This window comes from Hemitrygon akajei, chromosome 6 (genome assembly GCF_048418815.1).
Source record: "Hemitrygon akajei chromosome 6, sHemAka1.3, whole genome shotgun sequence".
NCBI lineage: Eukaryota > Metazoa > Chordata > Chondrichthyes > Myliobatiformes > Dasyatidae > Hemitrygon > Hemitrygon akajei.
In genome coordinates, this window is record NC_133129.1 from 142,795,287 (window position 1) to 142,820,929 (window position 25,643).

The 25,643-nt window shown below is 40.2% G+C and overlaps 1 protein-coding gene across 1 annotated transcript; it reads left to right on the forward strand.

The window, feature by feature from the left end:
- Positions 1-43: 43 nt before the first annotated feature.
- LOC140729548 (uncharacterized) lies at positions 44-9,518 on the forward strand. The gene is made up of 3 exons (XM_073049396.1): positions 44-452; positions 2,039-2,913; positions 8,141-9,518. Exons 1-3 carry the CDS (start codon positions 311-313, stop codon positions 8,363-8,365), a joined length of 1,242 nt encoding a protein of 413 aa, XP_072905497.1. The 5' UTR covers positions 44-310; the 3' UTR covers positions 8,366-9,518.
- The last annotated feature ends 16,125 nt before the right edge of the window (positions 9,519-25,643 follow it).

A 25,643-nucleotide genomic window follows, 5' to 3' on the forward strand; every position in this document is an offset into this window, starting at 1 on the left:
TCATTTGAGGGTGATTTGCGGCTTCTCCCGTGCTCTGGTCGGAATTTCCCGTGTGACGTTATGGAAACTGGTGCCTGACGATGTAGCATATGTTTCTACGTGATTTCCTTCTGGAGAGGGGATCTTTCGGATTACAGAAGACAAGCTTTGCCCTCGATTCGTTGTTCATTGTTAGTGTTCGGGCTTTGGGAGCACCAAGTAGTGTTCAAGTTATCAGAAGATAAAGGCAAGGTTGTGTTGGTATTAAATTGATCAAGTGAGGCCATCTTCCTTTGGTGTCGTGGTTCGGCTACAAGGCAGTTTCGGTGACATGGTTCCCGTCAAGCACATTCACAATCAACACCCAACCACCTTTTTCGCCAGGGTTAGTTGTTCACTGTCCATCCTGTGGCACTGTGGGCTGATTCTGCTGACACAAGTCTTTCTTGGACTGTTGATTAAGCTCCATGCAGGTAAGCGGAACCCCTGAAGAGCAGGGGACGTGGGAGTAAAAAAAAGTTTGTCTCTGTCGAATGGGTTTGTAAGGAATTCTAAACCAAGACTCTTGCTGCGCAGAACGTTATAATTGATGGGGAGTGTTTTTCGTGATCTCTCACGTTTCAGTCGCGTGTTGTGTGTCTGTGTTTGACATCTACTGGTTGAGATCACAGGAAAAGCATTGGCACCTATGGTAAACCTTGGCCATTCGTCTTTCTGAACGGATCCATTCGGGTAAACGCTTTGGTAATCTGAGCGAGTTTTGTTAAAGCATGTGCTTGTTATGAAGTCACAAGCACGAGGAAGTCTGCAGATGCTGGAAATCCAAAGCAAAACACAAACACACACAATGCTGGAGGAACTCGGCAGTATCTATGGAAAAAAAGAGTAAACGATCGACGTTTCTGGCTGAGACTCTTCACCAGGACTGGAAAGAAGAGAAGCCAGAGTGGGAGGAGGGGAGGAAGAAGTGCAAGGTGGTAGGTGATGGATGAAACCGGGAAGGTGGGGGGGGGGGGTGAAGTAAAGAGCTGAGAAGTTGATGTTGAAAGAGATAAAGGCTTGTGGAAGGGGGAATCTGATAGGAAAGGATAGAGGACTATGGGAGAAAGGGAGAGAGGTGATGAGTAGGTAAGGAGATGAGGTGAGAGGGGAAGCAGGAATGAGGAAAGGTGAAGGACAGGGGTGGGGATTACCAGAATTTCAAAAAATCAATGTTCATGCCATCAGGTTGGAGGCGAGTTAGAGAAAATATTGCCATACATTGTTAGGAAGTTTCTTAGTATAACAGCCATGTTTGAGTTAAATAGTGTTGCTTGTAGCTCTTGTGGATTTTATGAAATAATTGGATTGTGATGAATTTTTAAAGGTAGATCTATGTTGGGATTTATGCATAAATATATAGCACCCCCATTTTACTGAATGTAAATTGTAACAGTGACAGTGAGGTAGTTCTGTCTTCAAATCTAACTTGGGATTACTGTTACTTCTGTTCACTAGTTCCCACTAAATTTGCTTGACAGCAGGATGATGCTTTTTAGGGACGTTGGCAGGAAGGGTATTGCAAGAAAGGGGAGGGAGTTTTTGTTTTTAACCATTGAGTTATAATAATATCAGGGCAGGACTTGAAACAAGCTTGATGGCTAGTGCCATACTGACTGTCCAGCTTCGTAAGTACAACACACACAAAATGCTGGTTGCTCTGGATTTCTAGCATCTGTCAAATCTCTTGTGTTTATCACTTAATGAGCATTCATTTGCAGATCTGAAGGATTGGAAAATACAGGTGTATACAATGACCATTTGATGTATTTAAGGAAACATGAAGGAGCTGGGGGGATGGGGTTGCGTGAATGTATATTTGATTCTTATTAGACCAAGACTTCAGTTGAATTCTGATGGTACACCACATCCTCTGTCTTTGAGAAACGTGAAACTGAAGGGATCTGGGGTGGCCTGTCTGTCTTTAGCCTAATCACATATATAGATAAGTTATTAATATTTGGCATGCTTGCAATTATGCCATCATAGCCAATTTCATCTTGGATTTGATATTTTGCAGTTCTTCAGCTGTCTATATCATCACATCTCAAGCCTATAGACAAGGGGCCACCAAGCAGTGAACAAGTGGTTGAAGTCAAAAAATGTGACAAAAGATTACTGAACAGGTTTGGAAGAGCAGAAAGAGCATTTGGTATCAATGATGACAGTAGCCTGCAGTGCAGATTCATAAAGACTGCCAAAGGAATTAATTCTCAATTGACCTTAAATGAATGTAATTTAACTGACCACAAAATAATCTCCATGCTTCCATTTAAATCAGAAAAAAATGCTCAGCCCAGTACTGAGGAGGACTATTGTCAACCTTATCAGAATAATAAGTTCAACCAAGAGTACTTCAGAGATGATGCTAACTGTATGACTGATGGCAAATGTGTGGTTGTCAGGAACCCTGTCAATCAAAGTGCATTTACAAAAACGATTATGAGAGAATGGAAGATTAAAGAGGATGATCAAGAAGATTGCAGTTCGACTGATGATGAAGAATGGGATGACTCTGAAGAATCATCCACTCAGTGCGATAGTCATGAATCACTTAGTGATGAGGAACAGAATGAAATCCTTTGGAAATCTTTCTTTACAACAGACATCTACAATCCATGGAATTTTTCTGCACAACTTACTAGTTCTTCCACAAGAATAGTCACTGAAGATTTAAAGGAACAATGTTTAGAAAAGAATGTGAAGAGGAATGCCAGCACAGCTAAAGTAAATGTATCATTTTCACAGAAACCAATTTTACCACAGAGACATTTCCAACACTTTTGCAAACTTGGTGCTAGGGAAAATGTCAAATTCCAGGTGTGGAGAAAGTCATCGAAATGCACTAAACTTGAAAAAGGAGACAAAGTCATGGGTAAACCAACCTGTAAAAAGGTATGCCCATATCAAATATTTATTCTTTCTTTCATCTTTGGAATTGTTTTGTTTTCTATAAAAATATCATAATGCACAGTGAAAATGCTGAACCTTCCTAGGAATTTAGGCAATGTTTGCAGAGACAGAAGCAGTTAATATTTCAGTTCACCAACTGTTCAATCTTTCCATGTTTTAATTTATTTCTGACATTTTCAACCTGACTTCTAAAAATTAGGTAATATCACCCACAACTGTCATGTCTAGAATGCTAACAAAGCAAAATTATCTGTTTTGGAATAAGTTATCTATTTGGTTTATTTTTTGCATTTTCTCATTTCGCAAGGCTTCTATTGTTTTAATTGAAATGCCAATGACTGGTGTGTAATCCACTGAAATGCTTCTGTTTAAGGAGAGAGGTAAAGCAAGTCTGATTAGCTTCATATCAGTGGAATTCTTGTACCACTTAAGGAGAATCACAGCAGAAAATGGTGATAGGAGGTGTAGATAGGGAACAGGGAGAAAGTGGAAGGGGTGGAGAGTGGTGTCTTTGGATTGTGTTTTCTGCTTCATAAAATAAGAGCATTGTGGAAAAAGAGATTTTTGATGAGAATGCTTTTTGACTTCCAGTTCACATGGGACTTGAGTCTGAACTAAAGCCAGTGAAGTTAATGGTTACCATTCTGACAAGTAGAAATAGCCCATTATTTTAGAAGATAATGGAAGCTAGAAAGTGGAAGTTATGGAGAATAATATGGATATGGTATAGCTTGGGAGTATGAAAATAGAAAGAGTTTAAATGGTTAAAGTTAAGGGGCAGAGTCTAACTATAAACTATAAATTTGAATGGATTGCATGATGACAAAGTAGGAAAAGCAGAATATGTGGAAGCTTCATGCAGAGGGCTGAGGGGTTCTTTAGCGTGTACTGGCATTTGCTAGGTTGCAGTATTGAGAAATTGATGGCTTGTCAGGAATGTTTTGTTGATTATAATGTATTAAGTTAATTCATTAAAAAAACAAGAGTAACAATTACAATTACAATTGACTCTCACAGCTACCTGGACTATTCCTCTTCCCACCCTGTCTCTTGCAAAAATACTATCCCCTTCTCACAATTCCTCCGTCTCCACCGCATCTGCTCTCAGGATGAGGCTTTTCATTCCAGAACGAAGAAGGTGTCTTCCTTTTTTAAACAAAGGGGCTTCCCTTCTTCCACCATCAACTCTGCTCTCAAACGCATCTCTCCCATTTCCTGCACATCTGCCCTCACCCCATCCGCCCACCACCCCACTCGGGATAGGATTCCCATTGTCCTCACCTACCACCCCACCAGCCTCCGGGTCCAATGTATAATTCTGCCACCTCCAACGGGATCCCACTACCATGCACATATTTCCCCCCCTGCCTCTTTCTGCTTTCCGCAGGGATCACTCCCTACGCAACTCCCTTGTCCATTTGTTCCCCCCCCCCATCCCTTCCCACTGATCTCCCTCCTGTCACTTAGCCTTGTAAGCGGAACAAGTGCTACACCTGCCCTTACACTTCCTCCCTCACCACCATTCAGGGCCCCAGACAGTCCTTCCAGGTGAGGCGACACTTCACCTGTGAGTCGGCTGGTGCGGTATACTGCGTCCGGTGCTCCCAGTGTGGCCTTTTATATATTGGTAAGACCCGACGCAGACTGGGAGACCGTTTCACTGAACACCTACGCTCGGTCCGCCAGAAAAAGCAGGATCTCCCAGTGGCCACACATTTTAATTCCATGTTCCATTCCCATTCTGATATGTCTATCCATGGCCTCCTCTACTGTCAAGATGAATCCACACTCAGGTTTGTGGAACAACACCTTATATACCGGCTGGGTAGCCTCCAACCTGATGGCATGAACATTGACTTCTCTAACTTCTGTTAATGCCCCTCCCCCCCTTCTTACCCCTCCTGCCTACCCTTTCCCTCCCTCCTTTTTTTCTTCTCTCTTTCTGCCCATCACTCTGCCATTTCTCCATCTCCCTCTGGTGCTTCCCACCCCCTTTCTTTCTCCTAGGCCTCCCGTCCCATGATCCTTTCCCTTCTCTAGCTCTGTATCGCTTTTGTCAATCACCTTTCCGGCTCTCAGCTTCACCCCACCCCCTCTGGTCTTCTCTTATTATTTCACATTTCCTCCTCCCCCTCCTACTTTCAAATCTCTTACTATCTTTCCTTGCATTTAGTCCTGACAAAGGGTCTCGGCCCGAAACGTCGACAGTGCTTCTCCCTATAGATGCTGCCTGGCCTGCTGTGTTCTACCAGCATTTTGTGTGTGTTGCTTGAATTTCCAGCATCTGCAGATTTCCTCATGTAACAATTACAAAGCTTGTGATAAAATAATGGAAAACACAGGAACGTGATAGTGAGAGATAATCTCTATATGGTTTCTCAGATCATGATCATGAGGGTGGGGGAGCAACTGGGTGAGAAAGCATTTGTTTAGACAGTACATTTGCTGTAAATGTTTGCCACTCAAGGAAGCTAGATTCAGAATTCCTGAGGCAAATTTCAGAATATGGATGATTTGATCCAGAGTGCTGTGATGTCCCTTACCTTGAGTAGTGTTTTAGTTTGGTTAGTAGGAAGTGACTGTCACCGTGACAGGTCAAGCAACCATAGATGTAATGGTAGGAAAGCTTCAGGCTTTGTAAATATCCACAAGGTGCAAGGATTTGTGGCACTCAGGGAATAGAGGGCTATAGAATTAAACCATTGAGGTTCATAGCATAGCAAGCAGTCTAAATGGGATATACACACAAAATGATGGTGGAACTCAGATCAGGCAGCATCAGTGGAGGGGAATAAACAGTCAATGTCTTTGGCCAAGACTTGTGTCAACGAGATATGTAATCTGTGTTTGATCCTGTTCCTTTTAGTCTTTGGTAATATATACAAAATACTTCATTCAAGTTCACTTCCCTCAGTATGTGTTGGTTCTTTGCATTGGGAAAGGAAGTGCAAAGGTCACCCAGATGAATAAATGAAGCATGGCATCATGTCTGCAGTTGCAGCAGTAGAAGAGCTGCTGCCATTGTAGCTAAAGGCAGTTGATGCAACATTCAAGAATGGCTTTCACCATATCACAACACATGGTACCCAAGCCTAATTCTGTCCTCTAAGTGCATCATTTACTGGAAGATTCAAGTTTTAACTTGAAACAGCTTTTTAACTTTATGGATTATTTCCAAATTTATGATTATTTAATCAAGCATCCATGTTGACATACTAAGACTGTTTTGTACTTGTTTATAATTCTCTTTCTAAGTACTGATCAAACACGAGGAAGTCTGCAGATGCTGGAAATTCAAACAACAACACACACAAAATGCTGGTGGAACACAGCAGGCCAGGCAGCATTTATAGGGAGAAGCACTGTCGACGTTTCGGGCCGAGACCCTTCGTCAGGACATCAACAGTGCTTCTCCCTATAGATGCTGCCTAAGTGCTGTTGTTTGCTCAGTGTCACTGTTATTGTACACTTGCATTAGTGAGGAATTGTGTATTGCACTTGAAAAATAAATTGGGAGTATCCATAGTGATCTGGTCAATAATTAACTGCTCATTCACACCTTCGTGTTAATGGTTATTGTGTAACTTTCCTAATACGGGACATCTTAACTGTATTAAGTACTAAGAAGCATAACATGATAAATGTCTTTGTGATATTTTGTAAGTATGATCTTTGCTTAGTCATCTTTTAGCTGTAATAAATTGGTTATTAGTTTTTTTAATAAACTGGGCTATCATCCACAGTTCAAAACCAATGCTTCATTCCACACTGTTTCCATGCATAGTTAAATACAAGGTACTGTTGGAGGTTTATGGCCATGGCTGGCAGTTTAGCAAAGAAAGAATATTTTCTGGTTTGCATTGGTTGGAGTTTGGATGGAAAATGAACTTCATATATGAAGGTAAAACATTTTAAACAGATGCAATGATCAGAGGTTTGCCTGAAATACAAAGTGTATACATCTGCTTGCCATGGACGTGACATTTTTGAAGTAAATTAATTCAACAATGTAATGACATTGAGCATTTAGTGGCATTGTGAGGGAATTCAGCAACCAGCAAGGTTGAATAGGTTTACAAGGGAAACTGCAGATGCAAAAATCTGGAACAATTTAAAAAAAAACGAGCTACTGGAGGAACTCTGTTGGAGGCAGAGGAATGATTAATAGTTAAGACCTTTAGTGTGTGAGAAGCCCAGTTGAATATGCTGGTCTATGGCCTCAGGGTGGAGAAGCAACACATTATTTTCCATCTGAGGAGCTCTGATGGCATGAATATTAATTTCTCTTGGTTTTATAAAACAAATTCCCCCCCCACCCTCTGTTCCCCAATTTGACATTTTATCTCTATTCACTTTACCCTGGGTCCCCTTCTTCCCTTTCTCCTGTGGTCTCCTCTCCTATCAGATTCCTTCTTCTCTAGCCCATGGCCTTTCCCACCCACCCAGCTTCACCTATTGCCTTCCAACTAGCCTCCTTCCGCTCCCCCTACCTGTTTATTCTGGTGTCGTCTTCTCCCTTCCTTCAGTCCTGAAGAAGGGTCTTGGCTCAAAATGTCAACTGTTTTTTCATTTTCATAGATTCAGCCTGACTTGCTGAGTTCCTCTTGCATTTTGTGTGTGTTGCTTTGAATATGTTAATTCTATTTTCTTTTGTTCGTCTGTACATGTTCTGAAGGATTTGTACTGGCTTGCTGGTTGATCTGTTGAATTGTTGGAGTATGTTCCTGTCACTGCTGTGCTTTGAGCAACGAGTATGCTTATGGTATGGGTACTTACATAGTGACTGGGCGAGCAGGCCTGATCTTTATTCATCCTTACCCGTGTGCCTGCTATGCAAATCAGCTTGCTCTGGTGTCATTTTAATTTCCAAGATCTGTTTGAGTTAGAACTGGAAGGAAGGGTATGGGAGAAGAAACTTTAAGCATAGTTTGAGGTTTTCTGAAATGTTCAAATATCTTCAGCAATAAGCTGCTGTTGCAAGATCAATGGAATAGTTCAACAAATGAGTTTTATTAAGTGAAATTATTAAGGAATAAAAGTCTAGTACAAGTCTTTAATTGTGATAAAGTACAAAACAGACTTGAAGGGTTGAATATCCCTATTCATGTTCCAACACTGTCTGCCTGCAGAACAGCGTTGCAATTTCTTTGTAAGCCAAAAGCATCAGTTACTTTAAAAGTTTTAATGTTTTGATTATTTTCTCTTCCAGCTGAGATTTTCTCCTGTTGTTGAAGTTCACACAATGGTGGCATGGTCCTTTGCTTTACGTGAAGCTCGGAAGGGCCATTGGATACAGGCAGCTTATGACAGAGCAAGTTTCCTAGACAGGGTGCGGAACACAGAAATGGCAATTGGTTATTGTCTCCAGAAGGATCACAGACTGAAAATCTGGGAAAAAATTCACAGTCATAATTCAAAGAATTATGTACAGTAGCGTAATTCTGTAGCCACTGAGTGTAAAAAGGACTTGAAGGACTATGGTCTCTTTCCTTTTACTATTTAGATTATATGGTTATAACAATGTTGCAATAGCAAGTCATGAACTATCTGGGACATTGATGGATCTTTCCAAGTTGACCTGATGGAGATGTGAAATTCTGATACATTCTGCAAATTTAATGTTAGTTCCATATGTGTAGGCCTAGCTTTGAATCAAGAATATTTTCTAATCTTGATAATGGAAGAGCTTGCACTGTCTTCAATACTGTAATGTTCATGAAGTAGATTCCAGAAACTAAGCTCATGTAGAACTGCTTCTCCGTTCTGGTTTTGTCTGTTAAATTATTTCATTTCAACATTACAACAAAATAATTTTGTACAGTTTAGCATGCATTTCTTATGATATTTTGTGTATTATATTTATTGATTGAGAAACATTGAAGATTTCTGAATATCTATTTTGAACTCATTGTAGTTAATGCAGTGCATGACTCCATTTTTCTGTTGGGCCTGGTAATATACTTTGGTCCACATATGTATGTTAACAAGGTCATATGACATCACAAAATCTGACTTTCTGTTTCATCAATCAGATTATGACAATTTCAACACAAAAGCGGGGGGAAAAATGTCTGAGTATAACTGTCTGAAGAAATCTGTTAAATGTTACAGTTTTTGTCTAGAGATAGTTGCCTTGCCTGTCACCCTGGTATCAGGAGTTAATCACTTTTCATACCTGCAGATACAGCTAGATCAAGGGATGATTCAGAAATCTACTCACCAGGCTGCCTTATCATTGGAATATCTGATCTGCTGGCATGTTATCTAGTTTTTTGAAACATTATGATTTCTACCTGATTGGAATGGTTTTCTATTAATTAGAATTACTATTTTGATAATGTAACTATTGCAAATTCAAATAATTATGTTAATGGCGAATATTTTGTCACTTCTTGTCAAGTTACCTCTCAACGTTGAAGAATGCATTGAAATAATGGTTTCTTCACTTACCATCCTGCTGTTTGTCACAGTATTTTTAATGTTACTTTGTAACCTATCTGCCTTTTGTTTTGTAGGCTTTAGTTATAAAGTTAGGCATTGAATTTTATATCAAAGAATATTAAAACTGATTTTTTGTTAATTCATAATTTCCAAATGTACCCTCGAGTAAGTGACTAATGTACAAAATTGTTTTCCAGGGAATTTCTCTAGGGAACAGGTTTTTGGGTTAAAACATGTTCCATTCAAAAATTAAGTCATCTCTATGAGTACAGGCACAATCCTGTTGATGCCTATTAGGGTACAGTAAGAAGTGTTAACAGGCCAGGGAGTAATGAATATTCTTCATAATTTGAAATAATTAGTTTTGTTTCACATGTGCATATCTCAGAAGAGTGTGCACTTTGGTTGTTTCAGTCTGGGCAGGAATATAAATAGTGTTGCTTAATGGGTAGTAAACAAAAATTAACTTGTATTTGAAAAATTGTTGAATAAAGGAGTCATAGAAAAGTACAGTACGAAAACAGGCTCTTCACCCTATATAGTTCGCGCTGAACCATTTAAACTGCCTGGTCCCATCAATATGCAACCACACTGTAGCCCTTCATACTCCTGCCATTCATGTACCTAAACAAACATCTCTTAAACATTGAAATCGAGCTTGCATGCACCACTTGCGCTAGCAGTTTGTTCCACCTGCTCACAAGTGAGGAAGATTCCCCTCGTGTTCCCCTTAAACTTTTCACTATTCACCCTTAACCCATGACCTGTAGTTGTAGTTCCACCCAACCTCAGCTTGCATTGACCTTATCTATTCCCCTCAGAATTTTGTATACCTCTATCAAATCTCCCCTCAATCTTCTATATTCCAAGGCATAAAGCCCCTAACCGAGTCATTCTTATAACTTAGGTCCTCCAGTCTTGGCAGTATATTTGTAAATTTTCTCTGTACGCTTTCAACCTTATTTACAACTTTCCTGTAGGTAGGTGACCAAAACTGCACACGATACTCCAAATTATGCCTCACCAACCATCTTGTACAACTTTAGCATAAGATCCCATATCCTGTACTCAGTGCTTTGATTTATGGAGGTCAATGTACCAATAGCTTTCTTTATGACCCTATCTTCCTGTGCCACCACATTCAATGAATTATGGACTTGTATTCCTAGATCCCTCTGTTATATCACACAATTTAAACATCTTTGTTAGGGCCCCTGCAATTTCAGCACTTGTCTCCCACAGGGTCCAAGGGAACACATTAACACTAGCAACAACAACACACAAAATGCTGGTGGAACACAGTAGGCCAGGCAGCATCTATAGGGAGAAGCGCTGTCGACGTTTCAGGCTGAGACCCTTCATCAGGGTGAGCAGGCCAGGCAGCATCTATAGGGAGAAGCGCTGTCGACGTTTCGGGCTGAGACCCTTCATCAGGACTACTGTACTCCTGATGAAGGGTCTCAGCCAGAAATGTCGACAACGCTTCTCCCTATAGATGCTGCCTGGCCTGCTGTGTTCCACCAGCATTTTGTTTGTTGTTGTTTGAATTTCCAGCGTCTGCAGATTTCCTCGTGTTTGCACATTAACATTTGCAATCCTTTTGCTTGAAATTTATCTATAGAATCCCTTAGGATTCTCCTTCACCTTGTCTGCTAAGGCAACCTCATGCCTTCTTTTCGTCCTCCTAATTTCTTAAAGTGTTCTCTTGCATTTCTTCTACTCCATAAGCATCTTATTTGTTCGTATATGCCTATACCTGCTATGCACCGTTTATTTTCATAACCAGAGCCTCCATCCCTTTGAAATCTAACATTCCCAAAGCCTGTTGGCTTTAGAAGCCTTGTACTCTCATAATTTCAGCTTTGAAGGCCTTCCTCTTACCAAGTACGTCTTTGCAGTACCAAGTACTGCCTGTCCCAATCCAAACTTGCTAGATCTTTTCTGATACTTCAAAATTGGCGTATTTCCAATTTAGAATCTCAACCCATGACCAGACCCATTCTTTTCCATACTTACTTTGAAACTAATGGCATTATGATCACTAGATGCAAAGTGTTTCCCTACACAAACTTCTGTCACCTGCCCTGTCTCATTCCTTAATAGGAGATCGACTAGTGTACGCTCTCATTTGGACTTCTATGTACTGATTAAAGAAACTTTCCTGAACACATTTGACAAACTCTATCACATCTAGTCCTTTTCACAGTATCGGAGTTCCTGTCAATCTGTGGAAAGTTTAAAATCACCTTCTGTAACAATCTTGTATTTCTTGCAACAGGTCTCTACAAATTTGCTCCTCTAAATCCCGCAGAATGTTGGGTGATCTATAATAAGCCCCATTAATGTGGTCACACCATTCTTATTCCTCAGTTCCACCCAGAAACCTTAGCTAGATGAGCTCTCCAGCCTGCCACAGCCATGACATTTCCCTGACCAGTATCACCACCCCTTCCCCTTTAATCCCTCCCACACTATTGCGTCAAAAACAATAGAAGTTTGTAATATTGATTTGCCCGTCCTGCCCCTCCTGCAAACAAGTCTCACTAATGGCTACAATATAATAAATTCACATGTTGATCCATGCCCTGAGCTCATTTGCCTTCCCTACAATACTTCTTCCATTGAAATATGCACAACTCAGAACATTAGTTGCAACACATTCAACCAATTGATTCCTGACTTTGTCTGTGGTCTGTCTTCACAACCTCTGCACTATTTGTTCTGGCATCAGGTTCCCAACCCCCTGCAGCTCTAGTTTAAACCCCTCAGTGCAGCACTAGCAAACCTCCCCACTAGGATTTTATTCCTCCTCGTTCAGGTGCAAACCACCTCTTCTGAACAGGCCCCACCTTTCCTGGAAGTGAGTCCAATCATCCTCACTTCTGACTCCCTCCTTCCTATACCAACTCCTTAGCTAAGTGTTCAACTGTATGATCTTCCTATTTCTGGCCTCACTTGCGTATGGCCAGGTAGCAATCCTGAGATCCCAACGCTGGAGGTCCTGTCCTTTAATTTAGCACCTAACTCCCTGAACTCACTTTGCAGAGGCTCTTCACTCTTTTTACCCATGTCATTGGTACCTATGTGGACCACAACCTCAGGCTGTTCACCTTCCCACTTAAGAATGCTGAGGACTCGGTCCGAGATGTCCCAGACCCTGGCACCCAGGAGACAACATACCATCCAGGAATCTCATTCTCGTCCACAAAACCTTTTTTCTGTTCCCCTAACTAATGAATCCCCTGTTTCCATAACTTGCCTTGTCTCTGCACACCCCCCGCCCTCTGTTCCCTTCTGGGAACAAACAGCTGACCAAGACCTGACCTCTGTGACTTCCCTTTGCTAGGTCACACTCTCCCAACAGTCTCCAAAATGGTATATCTTTTGTTGAGGGGGATGGCCACAGGGGTACTCTGCACTAGCTGCTTCACCCCTTTCCCCTTCCTGACTGTCACCTAGTCTCCTTTGTCCTACACTTGGGTGTAACTACCTCTCTATATGTCTTATCTATCACCCCTCAGAATTCTGAATGATCTGTGGTTAATCCGGTTCCAGATCCAGCTCTTTAATGTGGAGTGGTAGAAGCTACAGCTGGATGCACTTCCTGCAAGTGAGGTCATCAGAGACACTGGCAGTCTCCCTGCCTTCCCACACCTCGTAATGAGCATTCAACTATCTGCCTGGCATCTCTACTGCTCTACCTTGCAAATATGAAGCAGGAAGCAATAAATAAATTGGAAAAATAAAATAAGTCTCTCTGTGCTAAAGCATCAAATAACCACTCTAACAGTGTCTGCTCCTCTTGCCCCTACTTTATTTTTATTTACTCTTGCCAATCAATCCCAATTGGCCACTGTTCAAAAACCAAACTGCTGTGCATCGATGCCTTATGTACTCAGTCAGTAAACCGGAGAGCCAGACGGGACTACGAGAAGGCCTTGGCGGACAGGATTAGGGAAAACTCCAAGGCATTCTACAAGTATGTGAAGAGCAAGAGGATAAGGCGTGAGAGAATAGGACCAATCGAGTGTGTATGGAACTGGAGGAGACAGCAGAGGTACATAATGAATACTTTGCTTCAGTATTCATTACGGAAAAGGATCTTGGCGATTGTAGGGATGACTGGCAGTGGACTGAAAAGCTTGAGCATGTAGATATTAAGAGGATGTGGTGGACCTTTTGGAAAGCATCAAGTTGGATAAGTTGCTGGGACAGGATGAGATGTACCCCAGGCTGCTATGGGAGGTGAGGGATGAGACTGCTGAGCCTCTGGCAATGATCTTTGTATTATCAATGGGGACAGGAGAGGTTCTGGAGGATTGGGGGGTTGCGGATGTTGTTCCTTTATTCAAGAAAGGGAGTAGAGATAGCCCAGGAAATTATAGACCAGTGAGTCTAACTCCAGTGGTTGGTAAGTTGATGGAGAAGATCCTGAGAGGCAGGATTTATGAACATTTGGAGAGGCATAATATAATTAGGAATAGTCAGCATAGCTTTGTGAAAGGTAGGTCATGCCTTACAAGCCTGATTGAATTTTTTGAGGATGTGACTGAACACATTGATGAAGGTAGAGCAGTAGATGAAGTGTATATGGATTTCAGCAAGGCATTTGATAAGCTACCTCATGCAAGGCTTATTGAGAAAGGAAGGAGGCATGGGATCCAAGGGGACATTGCTTTGTGGATCCAGAACTGGCATTCCCGCAGAAGGCAAAGAGTGGTTGTAGACAGGTCCTATTCTGCATGGAGGTCGGTAACCAGTGGTGTGCCTCAGGGATCTGTTCTGGAACCCCTACACTTTGTGATTTTTATAAGTGTTCTGGATGAGGAAGTGGAGGGATGGGTTAGTAAGTTTGCTGATGACACAAAAGTTGGAGGTGTTGTGGACAGTGTGGAGGGCTGTCAACAGTGTGGAGGGCTGTCAAAGGTTACAATGGGACATCGATAGGATGCAAAACTGGGCTGAGAAGTGGCAGATGGAGTTCAACCCAGATAAGTGTGAGGTGGTTCATTTTGGTAGGTCAAATATGATGGCAGAATATAGTATTAATGGTAAGACTCTTGGCAGTGTGGAGGATCAGAGGGATCTTGGGGTCCGAGTTCATAGGACACTCAAAGCAGCTGTGCAGGTTGATTCTGTGGTTAAGAGAGCATACGGTGCATTGGCCTTCATCAATCATGGGATTGAGTTAGGAGCTGAGAGGGAATGTTACAGCTATATAGCACTCTGGTCAGACCCCACTTGGAGTACTGTGCTCAGTACTGGTTGCCTCACTACAGGAAGGATGTGGAAACCATAGAAAGGGTGCAGAGGAGATTTACAAGGATGTTGCCTGGATTGGGGAGCATGCCTTATGAGAATAGGTTGAGTGAACTTGGCCTTTTCTCCTTGGAGTGACAGTGGATGAGAGGTGACCTGATAGAAGTGTATAAGATGATGAGAGGCATTGATTGTGTGGATAGTCAGAGGCTTTTTCCCAGGGCTGAAATGGTTAACATGAGATGCCACAGTTTTAAGGTGCTTGGAAGTAGGTACAAAGGAGATGTCAGGGGTAAGTGTTTTACGCAGAGTGTGGTGAGTGCGTGGAATGGGCTGCTGGCTATGGTGGTGGAGGCAGATAAGATAGGGTCTTTTAAGAGAGTCCTGGACAGGTCCAACCCCGTAAAAGGAAGCAGAATTGGTTGTATGTTGTAAAGTAGCAATGACTCTTGTTAAACAATCCATATGAACAGATCTATTATAACCTGTCAATGACATGACAATTCTGGACAATGTTTCTCACCCTCTGCATGTCACCTTGGCTGAACAGAGGAGTACTTTTAGTAATAGATTAAGCCAACTACTCTACTCCAACGAGCGCTGTATGAGGTCATTCTTACCCTCGACCTTTAGGCTCTATAATGAGCTAACCTATAGCCAGGGAAGTGATGACCCCTCCTGTTAGACTGTTTGAGGTAATTTACTTTTTATTCTTTCTTACTTCTCTTACAATATTTGTATATCTGTGCACTTGTAATGCTAGTGTGACATTGTAATTTAATTTAGGATCAATAAAGTATCTATCTATACTCTTGCTGTAGAATAGTGCACAAAAATACTGTGTACACGGTGAAAGTAAAAATGATAGGTCAGCAATCATGCAGCAACTGGGCAGAGAGAAGTAAATGTTTCAGACCTGTGAACTTTCATCAGGCACTTTTCTCTGCACAGAGTTCTGTCTGGATTCCTGTGTGTTTCCAAGTTTTGACAATATCCAAGATGTCTAGTTTGGAGTATGAAAGGAAGCTGCCAGCTAATTGATGTCACTGGTGGTGATTTTTTAAAATATAATAATGCCCTTTAAGGCAAACCCACGAGATATTTCAGGAGTTTTTATATTACAGCTCATTGTAATTAATTGACAGATATGACTTCCCTGAAGTTTATTAAACTTTCTCACTAGCTGCAAATTTTCAGCAACTTCTCTTTGACCTTTCTAAATTGCAGGCAGATAGTACACAATGATTAAACGGCCATTGTGTTCTGTCAGTAATTTGATTTAGAAAATATTTCATTTTCTCTTATAAATTAATTATTTTCATTTATTTCCTTCCTAATTGAACAGACTTTGCAATATGTGGGATGAACTGAGTAATGTGTGAATGGCAAGGATTTGCACAATGAAATGAGAATTTATGCTATTTAAGAGTACTTTGTTGAATCATGATGATCTGAAGCATTCTGTTGATGCGGTGCATTTATTTAACAAATGTATCGAAAATTATCGCATGATATTTTCTGGGAAAATCACCAAACATTACATGCACCATGTGAGATATTGGGGCAGATGATACTCATAAAAGTAGGTTTTGAAGAGGAAAGATTGAGGGTAAGGAGAGGAACTGCACAATTTACTGCCTAGATTTTTGGAGACACTGCCAACAGCAAAGTCTTGAAAATCTGGGAATGGTCAGAGGCCTGAGCTAGAGGTTGATGAATTTGATGAAAGAGGTGGCAAAGATACGCAGGAGTTCGAAAAGGATGAGATTTTTAGACAAAGTGATGACTTGTCTGAATGTACCACAATGGACTGTGTGGTTTTGAGAATTATTGATAGACAAAGTTTTTGTTAGCTGAATGCACACTCACATTTTGAATGGACTTATTTTGTCATTCCTATTGTCCTCACAATAGGATACCTCCTATTCTCGTCTTCCCTATGTCATGCAGGAGGACAATTAACACACCAAATCTATGCCAGCTCTTGGAGAAATCTTATCCCTCAGTTTAATTCCCTGTAATCTTTTCTGTCTCACATGGTTATCTAATCTTATCTATTGCCAAATTAACTCTCAATCAGCAAGTCTTTGGGATGTGGGAGGAAATCAGAACAGCTTGGGAAATCCACAAAGTCACAGTGAAACAATTCAAACTCCACAGCGCTCAGTTCCTAAGCCAACTTCCTCTGTGTTTTAAAGGAGTAAAAAACACAATTGTGATAGATTTTGATGCGTGAGTGGACAGAGGAAAGCTGCCGATTGCCTGCATGAATTAATTAAGCCACAGGGTGGCGCTATACATTAACTGGATAGATTTTTTTCCACATTAATTTCTTCCGTTCTGAATTGACTACAAAATATTTTTATTTATAGACTAGATATGTGGGCCATGGGCAATTCTAGAATTTATCCTTCATCCCACTACTGGGTCATGTCAATTTGCCATGAAGGTACAAAGAGATCTGAGAGTCCTAGTGGTTAACTTGCAAGTTGAGTCTGTGGTAAGGAAGAGAAATGCAATGTTCATTTTGGGAGGATTAGAATATAAAAACAAGGTTGTAATGCTGAGGCTTTATTAGGCGTAGATCAGACTATACTTGGAGTATTGTGAGTAGTTTTGGGTCCCTTAACTAAGAAAGGGTTTGCTGGCATTGGAGAGGGTCCAGAGGAGGATCATGAGAATCATCCTGGGAATGAAAGGGTTAATGTATGAGGAGCATCTGATGTCTTTGGGCCTGTACTAGCTAGAGTTTAGAAGGATGAGGGGAGAATTGAATATTGAAAGGCCTAGATGGTGTGGATGTGGGTAAGATGTTTCGTCTAGTGGAGGAATCTAGGACCAGAGGGTACAGCCTCAGAATACAAGGACGTCCTTTTAGAACAGAGATAAGGAGGGATTTATTTAACCACAGAGTGGTAAATCTGTGGAATTCATTGTCTCAAACAGCTATGAAGGGCAAGTCACTAGATACATTTAAAGTGGAGGTTGATATGTTATTGATTAGTAAAGGTGTCAAAGTTTATGGGAAGAAGGCAGGAAAATGGGGTTGGAGGGATAATGACACAATGGAATGGCAGAGCAGACTTGATGTGGCAAATGGCTTAATTCTGCTCCTATGTCTTGTGCACTTCACTTTCGCTGTAGCTGTTACACTTTATTCTGCATTGTTATTGTTCTACCTCAATGCACTGTGTAATGATTTGTTCTGTGTGAACAGTATGTTGACAAGCTATTGTGGTGCATGTGGCAATAATGAATCAATTCCATAAGGAATGGCTTTTGCACTTGTATAATAATCATGGTTTCAGATCATACCCCGGTACTAATTCCACTGGTTACAGTAGACGACCTCAACAGATCTTCTTGAATGCTTGTCCATTCATTCCTCCCCACTGATCTCCCTCCCTGATCCTGTAAGCAGAACAAGTGCCACACCAGCCCTTACATCTCCTCGCTCACCTCCATTCAAGGCCCTAAATATTCCTTCCAGGTGTGGCACCACTTCACCTGCAAATCCCATGTTCCCAGTGCAGCTTCCTCTACGTTGTTGAGACCCAACATAATTTGGGGGACCGCTTTGTTGAATACCTCCACTTCATCTTCAAAGGGTGGAATTTCCCTCTGGACAACCATTTTAACTTCTATCTGCATTCCCTTTCCAACATGTTGGTCCATGGCCTCCTCTTTTGCCATGATGAGGCCCCTCTCAGGGTGATGGAACAACACCTTCTATTCTTTCCCGGCAGCTTCCAACCTGATGACATGAGCATCAATTTCTCCTTCCAGTAATATTTTTCTTTTTCCCCTCCCCATTCCCACTTCTTCTATTCACCACTCTGGCCTCTTACCCCTTCTCTTCACCTGCCTATTGCCTTCCCCTGGTGCCATCCCCCCCTTTTTTCCTATGGTCCACTCTCCTCTCCTATCAGATTCCTTCTTCTCCAGCCCTTTAGCTTTCCTGCCCAGCCAGCCTCAGCAATCACCTTATAGCTTTCTTCCTTCTCCTTCCCCTCCTCCTCCCCCTTTTTTTAAACTGGCTTCTTCACCCTTCCTTTCCAGTCCTGATGAAGGTTTCTCTGGCCAAAACATCAAATGTTTATTCATTTTCATACATGCTGCCTGACTTGCTGTGTTCCTCCAGCATTGCGTGTGTGTTGCTCCGGATTTCCAGCATCTGCAGGATCTCCTCTGTTTATGAATCACCAGATAATCTGTTTAATCAACGTTGATTGGCAAATACCTTTTGAGTAAGATATCAAAACTTAACACTCATAATTCAAAACCTGTAGATATATTCATTCACAAATGGGCTTCTCTGGGCTAGTATTTCTGACCTTCTTTAATTACAGTTCCAGAGGGAAAGTTGTTTTACCTTCCAGGTTACAACAGACAGCTACACTGGTCTGGGTCTAAGGTTACATGTGGGCCAGATAGGGAAGATGGAAGATTCTTCCCTGATAAAAATTAGTGAACTAGATAGATTGCACAAAATACAATAATTTCCTTGTTGGCATTGATCATATTAGTGTTTTATTCCAACTTTACTTAAATACTTGAATTTAAATTCTCCAATTACCTAGTTTGGATTCTCCAAATCAGTAATAACCCAGCTCTGAATATCAGGTCACAATCTTACCGTAACCTATCACTTCGTGGGATCTGTTATTTTCATTTGAGATACCAAGCAGGGCCTGGCCTCAGTTTAACATGTCATTCAGTAATGAAACACCAATTTACACTGTAGTGGGATGTTAGCCAGCTTATATGCAGATCCCTAGTGTGGAATAAACCTGGAGCGTTTTGACAAAGAGATGTGAAGGTACTAGCCTCGCCACAGCCTCATATGTTTTTACACTTTTGAGTTAACAAGGATAAATTCAAAGTAGAGAAAAGAAAAAGCCAAGTTATTTTCATAAGACCCAATTAAAAAAGCACATTGGCAAATTTTTTATTAACCAATAGCCATGATCAAGACCAACTTCAAAAGAGAGAAATTTGAACATATTAACTACAGAGAGGTTTCCCTTCTGTCTGGTCACAGGGAGAGTCATTGCCAAGTCACTTCTCCTGATAGAAAAATTGCTTCCAGAATTACGAACATCATGGAACCTCTTCATCCAGAAGCAAAAAGGACACAAGCATTAGCATGCATATGTAACCGGCTGACTTGAATTTTATTTTTTATTGTTAAAAGTGCATTTATCTATTCACCCTGGTAATGCTAAAATAATTGCCTGTGCTTTAAGAGAAAAGAGTGACCTCATTATGCATGTGCGGAGTGGAAAAAATAGTTCAATGTTCCAGAAAGACGAGCACCATGTATCGGGCGTACTGGTCGTACGATGAGGAAATATTTTCACAAGTAAAGTATTGGCGCCGGATAGCATGGTCATGTAAAGTTCCTTATTTATCTAGTATAATTACCATTACTGTATCGGTTTTGTATATTTTGTTATTATTTATTTTCATACTGTATATGTAACTAGTTGATACACAAGTGTGTGGACCAAAATTAAGCTGAGATTGTAAAGGCAGAAACTTTTTAAAAATTCATTTTGTTGTATTTATTTTGATACCCTCTTTCTGCATTAAAACATCTAAAACAGATAAAGGAATTAAAGACCTGAAAAAGTATTTCTTGTCCTGAGAGTGTATCATTTCAATATTCCAAAATAAATACAAAGAGCATCATCAACATTTAATAGGCTTTTGCTCTGACTCGGTCAATACTAGAGGTAACTGTAGATACTTCTCAAACTTGGTTGCCCACAGAAATTTCTCTCCATCTTGTGTCAGCTTATTGATGGTCTTCGAGCCATAATCTGAGCTAATGGGTCCAAAACAGACCCATTTTCAGTGGAAACTGCTTACAACAAAGGGACAAATAACAAATTAATTCGATTTCAGGTCACACTATTTTCAAAAGAATATTACTAAACGCCTCCATCGTTAACAGGCAAATCTTGTTAATGACTCTATATACAGGAGATGAATAGATGTTCAAAATACGTTACCCTAATAATTTCTACCGAGAATTCTATAATCAAATTAAAAATGTATTTGACAAGAGGCACAAAAGCAAAACTAACTGAAAAACAAAGAAACAAATGTAAGCACAGATCCCAGTAATTCAGAGATAAAAAGACAATAAATGGTAAGAAAACAATAGTAGGAGGAAAATATGAAAATGAAAACTTAGATGGTATATCAAAGCAATACAAGCTACTCAATGGGAAGTTCTAGAGAAACTTGGTCCCCTTGAAACATCATTATGTTTTGTAAATGAAAGCAAGGATCAGAGGGCATGTTGAATGATTACTTCGTGTCAATATTTAAAACAGAAGAAGAGGAAAATAGGCACAATATCCCAAGGAGGAAGTACAGAGTCGAGGATGAAGACCTAAAAAATTGATGCAAATAATCTGAAGTACTGACAAGTAGAATAATGGATAGAAGAGTTACAGACATGCAGGATCAGACTCCACAGGATCAAAGTGAAACTATTTTAGACCCTGACAATACTCTTGCAAAATCAACTCAATATGGAAACCCTTATCTATAATTGCTGAGTTGAACATCACTTTCTTGTTCTGATCACTTGGACACAGAGGTCAGGTTTCCATTTGAATTTTCAGTGGTATTTTCAGTGGTAGTCCATAGGAAATTCAGAAAAATCTTCTTAATCCAAAGAGTAAAGAATATGTTAAACTGCACACAAGTGATTGAAACATTCAACATAGATGCATCCAAGCTCCAACATTATTCTGAAAAGAACAGTCGATAGTGACAGTGAGGTACAATGCTCAGTGAATCAGAAAAAGCAAACCGTAAGGTCAATTTAGACACACCTTGGGTCCTCTTGATCAGTACAATCTAACGTTCAAACTTTGAACCATCCAAGTCTTTAAACCTCAAACAAAGAATGGATATGACTTTGTCAACCGAGCAAGGCAATAATAGAATACTCACTGTAAGATATGCAAATGGTACAAAGTAATGCTGGAATTTTTGTCTTATTTCTACATCAGGACTTCCAGCTATGCCATTGAACTCAATAGTGACCCCAAAATGGCACTAAATGGATTGGTTAAACTTTCCTTTTAATCCACCTTAACGCCATGACTGATTAGGAGTGGTAGCCCTTTTCATTAAAATCATACACTCAAGTCAAGTGTTTTATTTTCTTTATTTCTTTGTGTATTTAAATTTTATTGCAAAAGTATCTCAATTATTTAAACTAATTTCAACTGTTTTTGAATGTTTCTGAATATTAACAGTTCAAAGATAAAAATGAAATGTCCTGAACAACAATGAGCTGTTGAGTGCTATCAGAGTTAGGTCTTGGGTGTCACTACCTGGGGCTCATGACCAGCTGAGTCTGAATAGAAGATATTAAATATTTAAATCCTTGCAGAAAATAATATTACATTGAATTTAGTAGCATTCCATTAGGAATCTCTCATCCAAAAGTATCTTAAACAGATACACATGTCACAATATGAAAATTATTGTCATTGTATTTCAATGTGAATATTGGATAAAGTGGAGTTAGTTGATTAACTGATCCTTGACAGGATAAATTTAATATAGGCATCAACAATGGATTCCTGCTAAAGGTCCTTAGTTGCCCAAGAGACTACTAGATTGAGAAATATTCAGAAATTTAATTTGCAGATTTGAAATTTTGCTGCAAGCATTTCTGTTAAGTATCATCCAATCACAATATGATATATTAAATGTCATCCTCATCCACGTACTTCTCATCAAGTAATATTTAATTACATCCTCCCGTCATTTCTGTTTCTATCATGCTGTATATCATACTTCAGTGGCACAATCAATGCAGACCATTAATTTTGCTCAGTTGTTTCAGTTCTTCACTCTTGGATATGAAGCTAAATGATACTTACTATGACTGTCTTCAACTCCACCCTGGATCGGCCACTAAAAAACCATCAAAATCTATTGTGTATGCAGTCAACGACTGAACTCTAAAAGTCCCCAAAAGAGGATTACAAAGATTCATTGTTTTTAAAGTGAAGAAATTTCTCAACATTTTAGTCCTAAACTCCTCCCCCTCCCCACTTAAATTGAGCCTTATGTGTATTGGACTGGATTGGTTTAATATAAATGTAAATGCTTTTCACAGATTATTGACAGGACATGAACATTTTCTGTAAATAACCTAATAAGTTAATGAAATGTTGGCCTTTATATGGAAGCATGGAAATCACACTATAGATGGACAAAATTATGTTTAGATGAGAATCAGAATCAGGTTTATTATCACCGGCATGTGATGTGAAATTTATTAACATAGCAGCAGCAGCAGCAGCAATTCAATACATAATCTAGCAGAGATAAAAAATAGTAATAATAATAAACGGAAATAAAAAAATAATAAATAAACAAGTAAATCAATTATGCATATTGAATAGATTTTAAAAATGTACAAAAACAGAAATACTGTATATTAAAAAATAATTAGATAGTCCAAAGATTCAATGTCCATTTAGGAATTGGATGGCAGAGGGAAGAAGCTGTTCCTGAATCACTGAGTGGGTGCCTTCAGGCTTCTGTATCTCCTACCTGATGGTAACAGTGAGAAAACGGCATGCCCTGGGTGCTGGAGGTCCTTAATAATGGACGCTGCCTTTCTGAGACACCGCTCCCTAAAGATGTCCTGGATACTTTGTAGGCTAGTACCCAAGATGGAGCTAACTAGATTTACAACCTTCTGCAGCTTCTTTCAGTCCTGTACAGTAGCCCCTCCATACCAGACAGTGATGCAGCCTGTCAGAATGCTCTCCAAGATACAACTATAGAAGTTTTTGAGTGTATTTGTTGACATGCCAAATTTCTTCTAATAAAGCATCGCTGCTGTCTTGCCTTCTTTATAACTACGTTGGTATGTTGGGACCAGGTTAGATCCTCAGAGATCTTGACACCCAAGAGCTTGAAACTGCTTACTCTCTCCACTTCTGATCCCTCTATGAGGATTGGTATATGTTCCTTTGTCTTACCCTTCCTGAAGTCCACAATCAGCTCTTCCATCTTACTGATGTTGAGTGCCAGGTTGTTGCCGTGGCACCACTCCACTAGTTGGCATATCTCACTGCTATATACCTTCTCATCACCACCTGAGATTCTACCAACAATGGTTGTATCGTCAGCAAATGTATAGATGGTATTTGAGCTATGCCTAGCCACACAGTTATGTGTATATAGAGAGCAAGGCAGTGGGATAAGCACACACCTCTGAGGTGCACCAGTGTTGATCATCAGCAAGGAGGATATGTTATCACCAATCTACACAGATTGTTGTCTTCTGGTTAAAAAGTCGAGGATCCAATTGCAGAGGGAGGTATGGAGGCCCAGGTTCTGCAACTTCTCAATCAGGATTGTGGGAATGATGGTATTAAATGCTGAGCTATAGTCGTAGGTGTTTGGTGTCACTGGATTCCTGTGTTTAGCTTAAGGCCATATTAAGTAAATGCTATTTGGACTATGAGGGTTGAATTAGCAGGAGTGATTGTATAAACTGGACCTTTATTTGTTGGAACCTGAAAAATTAATATGTAATTTCATTGGAGTTATTAATGGCATTATTAAAATGATCTAGGTATAAAGGAGGACCAAAATGATAGAGAATTAATTATAACTGGTTCTGGGGAAGTGGGTGGTGCCTAGGATATTGGATTCATAGTTTAGGAGAAATCAGGCCATCCAAAGTGTGGTAGAAATGTGAAATAGCAGATGATGCTGGATCAATCATTACTTTTAAAGCTGAAATTAAGCTAAAAGCATCAAGGTATACAAAGTAAAGGAGGATATGGAGTTCATTTAGCGATCACTTGTTATTTTTTAAAATTGTGGCTTGGAGGCCGCAAGAGGCTACTACTGTACCTATGATGGTAGATAGATAGATAGATAGATACTTTATTCATCCCCATGGGGAAATTCAACTTTTTTCCAATGTCCCATACACTTCTTGTAGCAAAACTAATTACATACAATACTTAACTCAGTAAAAAATATGATATGCATCTAAATCACTATCTCAAAAAGCATTAATAATAGCTTTTAAAAAGTTCTTAAGTCCTGGCGGTAGAATTGTAAAGCCTAATGGCATTGGGGAGTATTGACCTCTTCATCCTGTCTGAGGAGCATTGCATCGATAGTAACCTGTCGCTGAAACTGCTTCTCTGTCTCTGGATGGTGCTATGTAGAGGATGTTCAGAGTTATCCATAATTGACCATAGCCTACTCAGCACCCTTCGCTCAGCTACCGATGTTAAACTCTCCAGTACTTTGCCCACGACAGAGCCCGCCTTCCTTACCAGCTTATTAAGACGTGAGGCGTCCCTCTTCTTAATGCTTCCTCCCCAACACGCCACCACAAAGAAGAGGGCGCTCTCCACAACTGACCTATAGAACATCTTCAGCATCTCACTACAGACATTGAATGACGCCAACCTTCTTAGGAAGTACAGTTGACTCTGTGCCTTCCTGCACAGGAACTCCCATCTGAGTTTTGTTGATTGCAACGTTTTAAACTCAAACAATGTTCTTAAGCCCTATTGGATAAATAGCCATGAGTACTTTCACTAAAGGGAGTTTTTACTGTAACCACCCAATCTTCAAAAAATAGTTCACTTCCTTGTTTATTCTCCACAGTGCGTTTCGATGCCAATACCCATTATTCAAGTGGTGGGTCCCCTCTTCCCTACCACAGAGACGATGCTTCCAGCTGACAAAGTAGTTTAAAACAAACATGAGAAAATCGGCTGATGCCAGAAATCCAAGGCAACGCACACAAATTACTGGAGGAACTCAGCAGGTCAGGCAGCATCTCTGGGAATGAATAAACAGTCAACATTTCATGCTGAGTTCCTTCTTCAGGACTGGAAAAAAAGTTAAAATCAAGTTCATTTATTTTCAGTTATACACATTTAAATCAAAACAGCATTCTGAAAACACACTTAAAATTCATAGAGGATTTCCAAAATACA

Excerpts from the sequence above, each read along its gene's own strand:
- LOC140729548 (XM_073049396.1), top strand. The coding sequence starts at position 311 with ATGGTTCCCGTCAAGCACATTCACAATCAACACCCAACCACCTTTTTC. Across the intron at positions 453-2,038 it reads GTTGATTAAGCTCCATGCAG|TTCTTCAGCTGTCTATATCA; the intron begins GTAAGCGGAACC and ends GATATTTTGCAG. Across the intron at positions 2,914-8,140 it reads GTAAACCAACCTGTAAAAAG|CTGAGATTTTCTCCTGTTGT; the intron begins GTATGCCCATAT and ends TTTCTCTTCCAG.